At 37.5% G+C, this 14287-nt stretch overlaps 1 protein-coding gene across 12 annotated transcripts in view; it reads left to right on the top strand.

The window, feature by feature from the left end:
• Pms1 (PMS1 homolog 1, mismatch repair system component) overlaps positions 1-14287 on the top strand; it is an 87527-nt gene that overhangs the window by 35294 nt on the left and 37946 nt on the right. For 8 of the 12 annotated variants that reach the window (XR_001199055.3, XM_023561066.2, XM_063259434.1 and 5 more), the window contains 2 exons: positions 1900-2002; positions 12735-12898. The exons of 1 other annotated variant lie outside the window; for it this stretch is intronic. Coding sequence is in view for 7 of the 11 variants with exons in the window: in XM_023561066.2 (XP_023416834.2) it covers positions 1900-2002; positions 12735-12898 (267 nt within the window). In the remaining 4 variants the exon portion in view is untranslated. The remainder of the gene's footprint in view (positions 1-1899; positions 2003-12734; positions 12899-14287) is intronic. 3 more of the 12 variants (XR_010050924.1, XR_010050926.1, XR_010050925.1) reach the window with 1 other exon arrangement.

Raw genomic sequence — 14287 nt, forward strand, 5'->3', positions numbered from 1 at the left:
CCTTCATGGATGCATTACAGTTGGGGTATAGTAGGGAAGCTGATGATTGGTTACCAGGAAAGCACTTTGAATTACACAAAGCATGGAGTGTATTTTGGAAGCAATAGAACGGTCACTTGAGAATACACAGAAGTTCACAACTTTTACATACAGCTTTTTTCACAGAAATAGCAGCTTGACCTAGTGCCCTTAATAATGTTTCTGTGGATTTCATTCTCAGAATATAGCAGACTCTTTTTTTCTTGCATGCTGAGCTTGAAAAGTTGTATTTTTGTAGTGGTTCTGGTATTTCCTACTGAGTGCCCACATGTTCTGCAAAGCCATATGACATCCAGTAAATCTGCTTGGTGAGGACAGAGTGACAGAACTGTCAAATGTGGACAAAAGTGAGCCAGGAAGTTCTAGCAGCAGAGGCAGATCTTTGTGGTTTCTAAATTATGTAGATATATTTTAGGGTAGTTAGTGCTGCTGAGTCCAAAGATGACCAAGGAAGATTACACTCAAGTCTGGATCATTCTTGCTTACTGTGTGTTTTACTTACTTACTTTTCTCTCATTGCTGAGACAAAACCTAACACCCAAAGTTAAAGGGGGAAAAGTCTATTTAGCTCACAGTCTATAGAGATGTCAGTGCATAAGCAGCTGACCTCAAGGCAAGGGGGCACATGGCAGAGGTGCAACAGTTTATGGTGACAGAAGACAGCAAAAGTACCAATAGAGAGCGAGAGAAGCCTCTTTCTGTCCCTTATATTTTATCTAGTCTACCAGGATTACCACGGTGCCGATGCAGGCAGTGGACTGATCCAGCACCCACCCACCCTTAATTTCAGCACCCTTAATCCCAGCACTGCACTATGAATCAGTCATGCTCTAGATTCAGCTACCTACGAAAAAAACTTATGACCACATGAGGCTTTGAGAGGGACATCTGGACACAAACCGTAACACCGTGTGTGCCTCCTTTCTTCCCAGTCCCTGTCCCGTCCTTGAGCCAGCATTCCCACTCCCACCATTGGTTTTGTGACACTGGTGTGATTTATTCTTATATGCTCTTAAATTTGTGTGACTTACATCTGAGGAAATAGCCTTTTATTCTCCTCCTCCTCCTCTTCTTTCTTTCTCTCTCTCTCTCTCTCTCTCATTCTCTCTCTCTTTATCTTTGCAGTATTTGGGGATTGAACCCTGGCTCTTGCACTGAGCTACGTCTCTAGCCATTTTTGTTTTTGACACAGGGTCTCAGTAAGTTGCAGCAATGTCTGGGCTGGACTCAAATTTCTGATTCTTTTGCCTCAACCTCCTAGAATGCTGGGATTATAGGCATGTTCTACTATATCCAAATAGGAAATATTTCTTGATGAATGAATTTCTCACTTGTTCAATGCTTAAGGTTTTTTGTTTTTTTTTTAAATTTATAAAAAACTTAATGACATTAAATTTGGGCTTAAGAAAACTTTGTCTGTAAAGATATGTGTGTATATTTTTAACAAGTTCATAAACTTTAAACACAAAAGTACAGCTTTTCACAAGATATCACAGGAGGAGGTCCACAATTTAGGAAACCCTGTTAGAAACCAGGTTCCTTAAATTTGCTTTTACTTATGTAAGTTGTAGAATACATATAATGTGATTGCCATTTCAGGTATACTGGGCTTTCTTTGTGTGTTTTTATTAAAATAGTAAAAAATCATTCATTTGCAACATAAAAGGTACAAGCTGGTCTATTTATTAGTGTAACTCAAGAAATGTTACAAAAAAAGTGATTTTAAGAATTTATCAAGTAAAATTTTTCCAATATTAAGGAAATGTTACCATTACCAGTATTTCAAATCTAATTTGGTAGTGAGCCTATTGCAACGTGTATGTAAAATGATAAATGTACTAGAGAATTTTTTATTTCCAGGTTTTAATTACAACAAGAACAGCTGATGATAATTTTAGCACCCAGTATGTTTTAGATGGCAGTGGCCACATAGTTTCTCAAAAACCTTCACATCTTGGTCAAGGTAAGAGTAGTTTTGTAACATTCCTTACCTTTTCTGTTTCGTTTGTTTAAAAACATGGCGTTAAACTCTCTGAATGGAGATGTATGGTTTTGGCCTAATAAAGTCTAGTTAATTTTGAAGTGAACATTCAGCCTTCAGGTGTTAGCCTCTCAAATATTTAGTTAGAGCCTGGGGACAGCATTGTGTTTAGTTGCTCTATGCAAAAACGATGCGAGCGTTTATTTTCCTATTGCTGGGTTGCCAGTGTCATTTTTAAATAGGAAGCACAGTACTGTATTGAAACACCAGATAGTAATAATAAACTACAGTATTAAGATGATCACATAATAATATAAAATAAATTTCTTTATAAAAACTTCAAATGTATGCACAGGTGAACAGAATAGTTTGTGACTATTTCAGCAATTATCAACTTTTTGCTAAGGTTCTTTCTTCTAACATCCTTACATATCTTCTTTTCTTTGCATTATTTTCAGGGGGATAAGAATATTGTCTTAGATATTTGTATATAATTGTACCATATTTTATTGTAAATTCATGTTTAATTTTGTGGTTCCTCATTATAATTTATTTTTTGTATGGTTTCTCCCTCAAGTTTTAGCTTTAACTTATTCAAGCTATTTTTTTCGTATACTTCTGTCTTCATTGAAATGTTTTCCGATATCTTAATTCTGCTGTCAGATATCTTAATTCTGCTGTCTTACTTTATAAAGACTCAGCATAGTTATGGTTAGTTATGATTTCTATGTTTCCTAAAAAAATGCCAGTTTTTTCTCATTTATTCTGATAATGAAAATGAGTGCAAGCCTCGTTTGATGTATAGTAATAAATGTTATATATATTTTAATTAAAGTCAGTGAGTGTAATTCTTTTACTGTATGTTGAATGAGAAGCTTTCTTTGTAAACATGATTTTTCTCAGGAACTGCTCTGACTCTGGACCTTAGAGCTTCACATTAGAAAACCATTTGGAGTAGGATCTAGCAGAGTACTGAGGTGAAGTAATCGAGTCACCTTATAAAACTTAAAAGTATTTATTTTTATCTTAGTAGTAACCCGTCTCATCTGCACGGCCAGTGACTCTGCCTCACTCATACTTCTCATGCTTTTCTGTGTTCGTCTCCATGGGAACTATGAAATAACAATCCTTTAAATACGGACTCCCTCTGATCTTTGCCCTTTTGCTGGTTGATTTGTCTTCCCCTGCTGACCTCAGTTTTCTGCCGTTAGTAAGTGAGACTGGGTATGCGTAGTAAGGAATTTTTATAGTCAGTAAACGAACCCCGTTTTTTTTTTTTTAGCCTGTTCTTTTTTTCTTGAGAAATAAACATATTTGGAGGATCAGTAGCTACAAAGCCAGAGGTTGCTTTTCATAATTCACTTTTTTCACCTAATTACATATGATTGGTCAGGAAATAGCAGAAAAGTCTTAATTTCAAATTGCTCTAAATGGACGTCTAAACACCCACAGACACTTTCCAAAGCCTTTTACATTTACGTTGCTTGGTGCTGGTGGTTTTTGAGTGATCACATACTCACATTTCACCAGCTGTCATTAGCTTCCATTTAAATATTTTCTGTGTAAGATAAAACTACAGTCCCACCATCCTAATTTATACCTGTGCATTTAGGGTTCTTGTGGATTGATTTCTGCTGTGGTGTGAACACCCTCGCTTAGCACTTACTCTTCATGTCCTCTGAGGATGACGCTTACAATAGCGTAACTGTAGGTACGGAAGCAGCTTGCAACAGAATCTTCTTTAGGCGCTGGGAAGCTTGCTACCCTTTAAAAACATTTTAAGATGTTTTCAAAATAATTTATGATCAACTTCATTTTTGGTCTGTGTAGGTTTCTTTTTATGGATTAGTATACCATTTAAAGTGGGTTATGTATTTAACAGAATGTCTTGTTGCCTTTACCTTCTTTTCATTCCTAGTTTAAAATACTATACCTGGTTTTGAACATAAATAATATAGAACTGTCTCTGGCTTTTAAATTCTTCTGCTAAGAATGCTGACTAAATTTTTTCAGCCATACTTTTTCTGTCATCACTTTGTTTCTTTTACCCTAATCAGCACTAAACTTTTAATTTGATTTACCCTTCTAAACCCTGCCTTCCCAAGTTCTTCTGCCTTAGAAATTTCTGATATCAAAAGTAATATATTTAAAGTGCTGTGATCAAGTTCCTTTTCTAACTATGTTATTAGAGTACAGCATCATGTTCTATGTGAATTCCCATTTTGTGCATGTATTGAAGATTTTTTAAAATCTTAATTGAAGTGTGAGACTTTATTCATCAGTTTTAGGAGTACTTTCTGATATATTCAGGCACCCATACCTTTACATTAGGAGTATAAATAGTTGCCTTTATGAGTGACATCACATGGGGCTGTGTAAAAATATAACAAGAGCTTATTACAGGACTGCAGTTTAATATGGTGTTTGAAGAATGTGCTAAAGTTAGAGAGCTGAGCAGTTCTCTTGTAAAATATGATAGTATATTGGGGCCTTCTCCCTCTTGGCCCATATTATGTGGTATTTTGAGGGATATACATTTCATTTTAATCAGAAAAGTCCTTTCCATCGGTAAGTTCTATTAAGACATGTAATTTGCATCTTACTAGCATTTCTTAATTTACCCTGGCAATATTTTTAGGTGTTTAGGTAGTGTGGTCTTTGAGATATAACGTATTAAAAAATCAAGAATTTTTTTCTACTTTTTAAAGCACATCTCTGTTTTGTCCCATGTCTGCCTTTTTTTCTGTCTGGTCATTGCTACTGTAAGTGACATTTTATTTGTTATCTAGGAAGTCTCAGACTAGTGAGTAGTGAGCCCAGATAAGTAAATAAATAATGATAAAATAGTGAAGCCACTAAATGCTTAAAAGAGGGTTAGCAAAGTTTTTACAAAGTATGATACTTGAATTTGAAGATGATAAGTAAGAAGGCATGGGAGTATAATTTTTCAGTTAGAAGAATGATTGATGTACAAGAAACTGTCAGGTTGTGGGAGCACATATCTGTAATCCCAGCACTTCCAGTACTATGGTAGAAAGATGGCCAGTTCATCCTGGGCTACAACTAGCTCAAGGCCAGCCTAGACTATGTAGAGAGATCCTGTCTCAGAAAAAAAAGGGGGCGGGGGGAGAAAGAGGAATAGAAAGAGAACTGGATGTAGTGGTGGATGCCTGTAATCTTAGCCACTTTGGAAAAAGACAAAGTCAGAAGGATTGCAGGTAGGAGGGCATCCTGGAAACTTAGCAAGACCCTGACTCAAAATGAAAAGAGCTGGGGAGGTAGCTCAGTGGTAGAGCACGCCTGGGTTCAATATCCAGTACCAAAGGAGAAGGGAATACCATTGCTCCATTGCTTTCTGTTATAGCAATGAACTTCATAATTTAAAAAAAAACTTGTATTTTTCTTTAAACTTGTTGTAGAACAGGGTCACAGACAAATTTAAATGCACTAAATTCAAGAGTTCTAGGCAAAAGGTGACTGGCAGTATTTGTATCCATGGGAGTATTAGCTGAGTCAGAAGGCGTGGGTAGACAAAGAAGCAAGTCTGCCATTATAAAGGCATTGTGTGACACTGAGAGAAACTTATTTGAACTTCACATATCCTCATGTGGACTGACATGACAGATGGATATGGAATTCCCAAACGGAGCTGGTTTGTCTGACTCATCAGATCTCATGAAGACTTTTGCTGAGTAAGCAGTGATGAATAAAATTAGGATCTTCCTGAGCTAGCACAGGACGATCTTAAAGGCTTGATGGAGCAGGAGGACTCATTGTGTCTTTAAGACATTTGATGCCAAAAGTGAACTGGAACTGAATGAAGGGACAACTCAGCTGCAACCCAAACTCATAAAACTGAAGAGGGGTATGCTCTTTACTTGCTTGATAGAAGACGAAGAACTTTCTTTGAGGGAAATATTATCTCCTTTAGTATCTATTCTTCTTCTGTATATAAAATCTGACCTAAATAAAACTTTTGAGGCATGTGCAGAAAGGAAAATGAGATGCATAATCAAGAGAAAAAAAGCAAAGAATAAGGAAACTCACAGATCAGCCAGATATTTGAACTAGTAGATGAGAACTTTAAAAAGTACTTTAAGGAATTTTGAAAACATGATCAAAATTTTTAAGATAAGTGGAAACTTGTTTAAAAAAAGAAATTTCTAAAACTATGATACTACCTTGAGTGATTGGATGGATACTATAGTTTAGATCTAGAATGTCTCTTATGTTTGAGCCTTGGTTTACAGTAGGAGATATTCTGTTCTTTGGGCATATGCCATTTAAAGGGGTATTGGAGTGTACTCCCTATCTCTTTGTTTTCCCGCTACTGGTGAGCAGTGTCTTAGGCCAGGTGCTCCCACTGTGATGTAGGAGGCGCATTAGAGTACCAAAAGAAACAGGGCCAACTGACCCTGGACTGAAAAGTCCAAAATTATGAGTAAAATAAGCCATTTAAAATATATTATTTCAGGTTTTTCTTTTTCAGAAATGGAAAGCTAACGTGAAACATTGCTACATAACCTTACTAAGAAGTAGGGTTGTTGTAGTTACTATGCATTATGATGAAGAGGAACCTTTGGAATTAGTTCACAAGAGTTAGAAAGTTTGGGGGGAATCAGACTAGAAAAAACCTGGAGTGTTATGAACAGAGCTTGCTGTGTGCTTCTTATGAGGAATCAGATCAGAATGCTGATAGAAATGCAGATATTAAGGCTGTGCCAAAGGATTTTTATTAGTATAGAAATAAACTGTTGAGAACTGGACTAGAGAATACCAGACAAAGAATTTTGTTATATCATATCTGTGCCCTGAAACTTTGTAGAGGCTGAGCTTAAGGATTTTGGATTAGTTTATCTGGCTGAGGGCATTTCCAGGCAGTGTAAAGTTCAGGCACTAGCATGAATGTGACAGCCACTTTTTCCACCAGATTTATAGTAAGAATCAACAAAGGGGAGTAAAAGAGGGAGAATTCGGAAAATTTGCAGTTTGACCAAAAGAAGTACATGTAAAGTTTGGCCAAGAGGATATGGTTGCTAGAGACATTAGCACTGATTGAAAACAAAACGAATAGTGTTGCAGCAGGATAGTAGACAGGGTGCCTAGAGAGAATGTCAGAAATCAACAAAGTAGCAACTGCCACTGAATCAAAGACATGAAAATGTATATCTGTTTCAAAGATGTTCAGGACTGAGTGTTTTTGAGACAAGATCCTTAGGATGCCCTGCCTAACCACACCTGCACAAACCAGCGAAACAAAGAGAGTGACAGCAGCTGTGGTTCAGGTGGGCCCAAGGACACCTTGTGCTGCTGGCAGACTTGGTTATCAGTCACATGATGCTGATTTTGTAGGCATGCAGGATGTAGGAATTACAGGACCATGGAAGGTACAACTGAATTTTTTAAAGGAAAGCCTTAGGAAACAGGTAGTATGTGGCAGGGTTGTAGTCTCTGCAAGCAGCCCCAGACAGGTAATATGTAGTGAAGTTGAGAGACTGAAACTACAGTTTGCAAGGGAAGTCGCAGTCAGGAGTGTGTAAGGTTATTTTGAGAGGGAAAGCAAAGAACATTTTTTTCAAACAGTGATGATTTCTAAGTGGAAATGAAACATGTTTTCAGTTTAGAAGAATCAGCCTGTCTTATATACTTTCTCATTGTTGAGACAAAATACCTGATACTCACAACTTAAAGGAAGGGAGGTTTATTTTAGCTCATCCTTACAGTCTGTGGTCAGCTGGCTCTAAGGCAGAATGTCATGGCAGAAGGGCAGAGTAGAAGAAAAGCTGCTCATATGGCAGTCACCAAAGGAGAAAGATCAGGGAGAAGCTGAAGAAGGAGATACACTCTTCCAGGTCACCCCCCACTGGTCTGCTCCTTCCTACCAGACCTGGTCTCCAACAGCAAGTCAGCTGAATTTCCCCTGTGATTCAGTCACCTTCCCCAAACCCCACCTATGAATATATGAAGCCTTTGGAGGTCATTCTTGATCTAAACTGTAAACTCTGTCCCTGCTCGCAACAGATTCAAGTGTAGTTCTTTATGCAAAATAGATTTAGTCCATCATCTCTAAGATAAAATTGCTGAAGAGTCCAAAACTCCCTCTGAGACTCAAGGCAAACTCTTAGCTGTAATTCCTTGTAAAAGTCAGAATGAATTTTCTTCTGGCACAGGGTAAACATCCCCATTCTGAAGGAGGGAAAGCAGGGTATAAATAAGAATGGGACCAAAGCAACAGTGAAACCCAGCAGTGGAAACACTAAATCTTACAGGTCTGTGTCCAGCACTACACAGCAAAGATGTGAGTGCCAAAGGACTTAGGTGAGCCCCGCCCTGTGGTACTGCATGTTGTGGCCCTCACTGCTTCTTTTAGGGTGGCTCTGCTCACTACCTATGACTTTCCCAGACTTTCATGTTCCTAGATTTTCCAGTTTCTGGGGTTTTCACAGTATGTTTGGCTTCACTCTTAACTTTTCACTTACTGACCTATCAGGGCATACTGTTTCACAGAAAAAAATACATAATACATAGCAACCCAGTTCACATAAATCACAACAAAAATTTCATGCAACAGTGAAATATGTACTCTATTTTCTATCCTAGTTTATTCTTTTCATTCTAGTTTATCTTTTAAAAAGGTGCTAGTTGCTGTACACTTAAATGCGTGGTTCTCGGCCATTGGCAGCTTCCCCTGAAGCAGTTAACAATATTGGGATATTTTTCATTATTATGACAGGGTAGGGTTACTAATACTGAGTGGGGAAGAGGCCAGAAATGCAGCTAAATGTTCGATGATAGATAGGACAGTCCCCAACAACAAATTTATCTGGTTGTCTTAGTTACTTTTCTCTCATTGCTGAGGCAGAATATCTGACGCCAAAATTAGGGAAGGAAAGATTTATTTTTCTTACAGTTTTATAGGTTTCAGTTCCTATGCAGCTGGCTCTAAGGCAGGGTGGCATGGCTGAGGGGCAGTTGTTCATGGCAGCTGCAAAAAGGGCAAAAGAGTGTAAAGGGTGAAAGAGGGGAAGCGTGCCTCCACTCAGCCATTACACTGTGTGTCATCTCCACCTCTGGGTGGGCGTAGCACTCACATCACCAATCCCAGCAGTAGACAATGAGCCAGTCACAAATGCTAGATTCACCACATCCACGATTGCATGAGACTTGGGGGGAGGAGCACATCAGAACACAAACCATAACACTGATCCAGTGCTAATATATAGTGTCAAGATTGAGAAACCCTACACTGCATTGATGATTCTCATTTGTCAAATGAACAGATGAAGGTCTTCATATTGATGGGAACAGGTGCAGGAGAGGGAGAGCACACGGCAGCCAGGAAGAGAACTAGAGACTGAGAAGGGGCCATGCTTAGGCTTTAATGGCAAGTTGCTCTTGAGAGAACAACTGAGGCCTCAGGCGAGTACCTTAATTCCTCCTGAAGCGGCATCCCAAATGACTAGGCCACTAGGCCCTAAGTCTTGTTTTTTTTGTTTTTTTTTTGTTTTTTTTTTTTTTTTTGAAGAGAATAAAACCAAATGAGACAAAATAAAATAGAGTCAATCAAAGCAAAAGGATCAACATGGTACATGACCTAAAAACAAAATACAAGGAGATCAATAATGGTTACCATAATGCCTCTTGTTATCTTCAAAAGAATTGCCCATATCATCAGGCATAATAAAATTGAACAAAACAGTACAGAACAAAATCAATAAAAACAAAACACTAGAGACATTATAAGACTTCAAAAGAAGATAATAGTCAAACCAGAATGACTATCCAGACACATAGTTCAGTGATGAGAATGTGTCTGGATTCAATCTCCAGTATCAAAAACGAAAAAGAAATTTTCTTTTGTCTGAAAACAAGTCTGTCATTCTTGAAGCTGGCTTTCCATAAAGTAAACAGACAGTATCCAAGGTTTTTACAGTGATGTTACATGGGTGGCTTATATTCTAATTTCCAGTAGAATCATCAGTTTTGTCTAGTGTACGCTTTCCATCTTTTGAGTCATGTCCAGAATTGCTTGTAATGTTCTGTTTACAGCATTTGTGCTTTTTCTAGATTTTTCTTCCAGACTTTTTCAACTGCTACCTATTACGCAGATCCAAAACTGCTTTCACAATTTTAGACATGACCCCTCTCCTTTCTATCAGTTGTATCAGTCTGTTTTTTGTTGCTACAAAAACAAAATCTAAGGCTGGGAAACTTATACAGAAAAAGGGTTGATTGAGTTCACATTCTAGGAGGGTCAGGGCTCTGGTGAGGATCTTGTGGTGCAGGATATGATGGTAGTGGAGGCGTGTGCGGGAGGGAGCAATTGCACATGGTGAGACACAAGGCCAGAGACCTAAACTCTTTCTTTCTCTCATTTTTTTCTTCCTTCCTTCCTTTCTTCCTTCCTTTCTTCCTTCCTTCCTTCCTCCCTCCCTCTCTCTCTCCCTTTTCATTGCATTGTTTTCAGCTCTGGCTATACATTCATTAGAATCACATAAGGAAGTTGATTTAACAATTCTGAGATTTTCTGGTGACTAATAGTTTTAAAAATATATCTTAAAAACAAAGGCAGATAAAGTGGGACATCGCTGCAATCCCAGCCCTCAGGAGGCTAAAGCAGGTGGATTAGTTTAAGTTCAAGGCAAGCCTGAACTGTAGCCAGAGCTTGACTCAAAAAGTCAAGACAGGTCTCATGCCTGTTGCATATGGCCACAGCAAACATTTAGTCTTAATTTCTTGTATCTTTTTTAAAATAAAAAGCTACTTGTTAACCTAATTGTTAACCAGTATAATCTTTATTCAATTTTTAGTTTACTTTTGTTTGGTTACCCTGTGTTTTAAATGTTTGTAGTTAAAGATGGGTAAATAAAACCAAGTTATTAGATATTACTTCAGGTATAAAATTTTATTATATAATTGAGATTATCACATACTGTATATTTTTAATTCCCCTACCCTGCCTTCATATTTACAAAAGTTTTGTTTCTTTTTTTTCCCTTTGCTCAATTTCTTTTGCTTTTCCCTCCTTTCCTTTCCTCATTACCTTTCCCTTGTTCCCCTCCATTTGAATATGTTCTTCCTGTTTCACAATATCTAATATACATGTTCTACTATGTTTACACTTTTAGTTTCTCACACCAGAGAAATAATGTGATATTTATACATGGATCCCGTTTATTTTACTTAAATGTATGGTCTCAAGGTGCATATCCATTTATCTAGGAATGTCTCGAGCGTATCCTTCTTTATGGCAGAGTGGTACTCTGGTGTATAAAAAGAACCTGTATCTTCTTTATCCATTCACCAGTTGGTGGGCATTTGGGCAGTTTCCAAAATTTGGCTATTATTAATTGTGCCACTATAAACATGGGTGTATATATATTGCTGTGGTATGGTGATTTTAATTCTTTTGGTAAGATACCGAGAAGGGAAGTACTAGGTCAAATGGGACCTCTTGTGCTAGTCTTTGGAGGAATCTCCACAGTGATTTCCACAGTGGTTGTACCAGTCTGCACTCCCACCTACAGTAGACAAAAAAGGTTCCTTTTTCCTCATAGTCCTGCCAACATTTGTTACTTGTTAATGTCTTAATAGTAGCCATTCTTTCTGTGATGAGACGGAATTTCAGTTTGTTTTAATTGCATCTCTCCAATGACAGTGATGTTAATGCTTTTTTTTTTCCATATATTTGTTTATCACTACTATCATCTGAGAAGTGTCTATTCATTTCAGATGCCCATTTTTGGACTAGGTCTTTCAATTTGGAGGATCTGATTTTTAAAAAAAAAATTTTTATGTAGTCAGATATTAGCCCTTTTTCTGAGTAACAGCTGGCAAATATTTTTCCCCACACTGAGTTATCTCTTCACTCTGTTAGTGGTTTTTCTTGCTGTGCAAAAGCTTTTTAATAAGTTGAGATCCCAGTTGTTGATTCTTTGTGATCTTCATAAAGCTTTTGCCTACACTGATGTCTTCAAGAGTTTTACCTAGTGTATCTTCCAGCAGATTTAGTGTTTGTTTTAATACTTAGATCTTTGATCCATTTCTACGTTAGTGCATGGTGAAAGTTAGAGGTCCAGTTTTAATCTTTGGCATTTGCAGAGCCAGTTTTTCAAGCACCATTTATTAAAGAGACTATCTTTCTTTCAGTGAAGGTGTTGGGCACGTTTGTCAAAGATAAGGTGGCTTAGAGTATCTGGAGTTATTTCTGCATTTTCTGATTTCAGCACATTTTTTAACCTGCATTCTAACACAGCATGCTAGCACTGTCTGGAACCCAAACTACTTGGAAAGGGTGAGGCAGGAGGATCACAAGCTCAAGGCCAACCTGGACAATTTATTAGCAAGACTTGTCACAAAATAAAGTATGAAAAAAGAGCTGGAGATGCAGCTCAGTGGTACAGTACTTGCCTAGCCTGAGGCTCAGTACTGGAAATGGAAAAAAAAAAAGGTGCTGCATTCTGGTGAGCCCATGTTTCTCTGCCCTGGAGGAAATGAAATTATTCTTGTTTTGACTACATACTTAGCAGGTCACAGATTGAGGCTAGCAGAGGATCAGAGTAGTTTGCAAAGATGACCTTCCTTGGGTTCCCGCACTCGGAGGATTAGCTTTTCATGTTGGAAAGAGTTCCGTACTGACTGGGGATTTTTGAATGTGGATTTGAAGATCTGTAAAATTTCTTCCAAAGCTAAATATCTTTTTATCTGCCAACAGGTACAACTGTAACGGCTTTAAGATTATTTAAGAATCTGCCTGTAAGAAAGCAGTTTTACTCAACTGCTAAAAAATGTAAAGATGAAATAAAAAAGGTCCAGGATCTCCTCATAAGCTATGGTATCATTAAACCTGACTTAAGGATTCTTTTTGTACATAATAAGGTGAGCATTCTTGTTATTTGATAAGAATTCTTTTGGTGTGTGATATAAAGGACAATGTGGTCCATCCATATGGGTTAGATAAATGTTAATGACTGACACCCCTCCCATAACCCCAGCTCCCTGGGTTATAAACCTGATGAGCAGGGTGGTACTAGGACCTCGAGCCTTTGGAAGTGGTTAGATCATGAGACCAGAGTCCTCGTGATTGGGGTCAGTGTCCTTAGAACTGTCTTCTCTCTTCTATCATCTGAGGACATGTGAAGAAGTACCATTTGTGAACTAGAAAGTTAGTCCTCACTAGATACCAAGTCTGCTAGTTCCTTGATCGTGGATTTCCTAGCCTCCAGAACTTCGAGAAGTAAGTTATGTTGTTTACAAGATACCCAGTTTATGATATTTTGTTACAGCAGCCCAAAGACAAGCTATGTCTCCTTTTATCAAAAATTTAGTCTACATTTATTTATTTTTATCTTCATCAAATGAAGAGCATCTTTAATTAATCATCTACTGCATGAAATCTAATTTTACCTATATTGTTGGCTAAGATCAGTGATTTCCCAAAGGACTTTTTATGCAAGAAGTGTTTGAGTGACTCCTTTCATCAAATGCAATGAAAGATTCTGAAAATAGGAAAATGAGTGAGTCTTGTTCTGTTCCTTTAAAGAGTTCATAATTTGGGAACATTCGTTAGTTTCTATTGTTTTTTTTTTTTTTCTTTTTCTTTGAAACAGTACTAACTGTTCATTAAAACTAACAGTATGGTTAGTTTTAACACCACTCTATTCCACTTCTTCCATTTCCAGAGCAGGACTGTTAAAGGAATTCATCACATTGTTTGAATCTTAGGGGGAATAAAAGATTTAGGTGGTTTCTGATATTCTGTTTTCCCCCAAACTCTGTGCAAGCACCTTGAAATATGTATTGGAGGGGAACAGAACCCCACACAGTGGCGTGGAAGCTTGCTGAGGAGTAGGAGAGTAACATTTAATGAGGAGCTATACGATGCCGGGGTTGCTCCTGTAGTAACAACCAAGTGGAGTAGATTTTAGGTCACTTTTACCGTTGTCCCCTGAACTAAATTCAGAGAACTTTAGTGTTACACAACTAATGAATTGTTGAGATTACATTTGAAACTTAGCATGCCTTGGAGAGCACAGGTTCTTTACACTCCATGTTTTCTTCCTGTTTTAATACCATATTAGGTTTATATCCCCTTTTTCAAATTTCAAAATACTTAGAATAAGTTTGTTAGTTATAACTTTGTGATAGACACTATTAACTCTATTTATATGAGGAACTTGAAACAGGGCAATCAAAATTAAGAAAAAAATCATGTTTTAGTATGCAATGCTACTTGTGTCACCCTATTTTGATCCAGTTTTCTTTCTA

The sequence above is a fragment of the Cavia porcellus genome, unplaced genomic scaffold (assembly GCF_034190915.1).
Source record: "Cavia porcellus strain 051 isolate PalLab524CR breed Dunkin Hartley unplaced genomic scaffold, mCavPor4.1 scaffold_12, whole genome shotgun sequence".
NCBI lineage: Eukaryota > Metazoa > Chordata > Mammalia > Rodentia > Caviidae > Cavia > Cavia porcellus.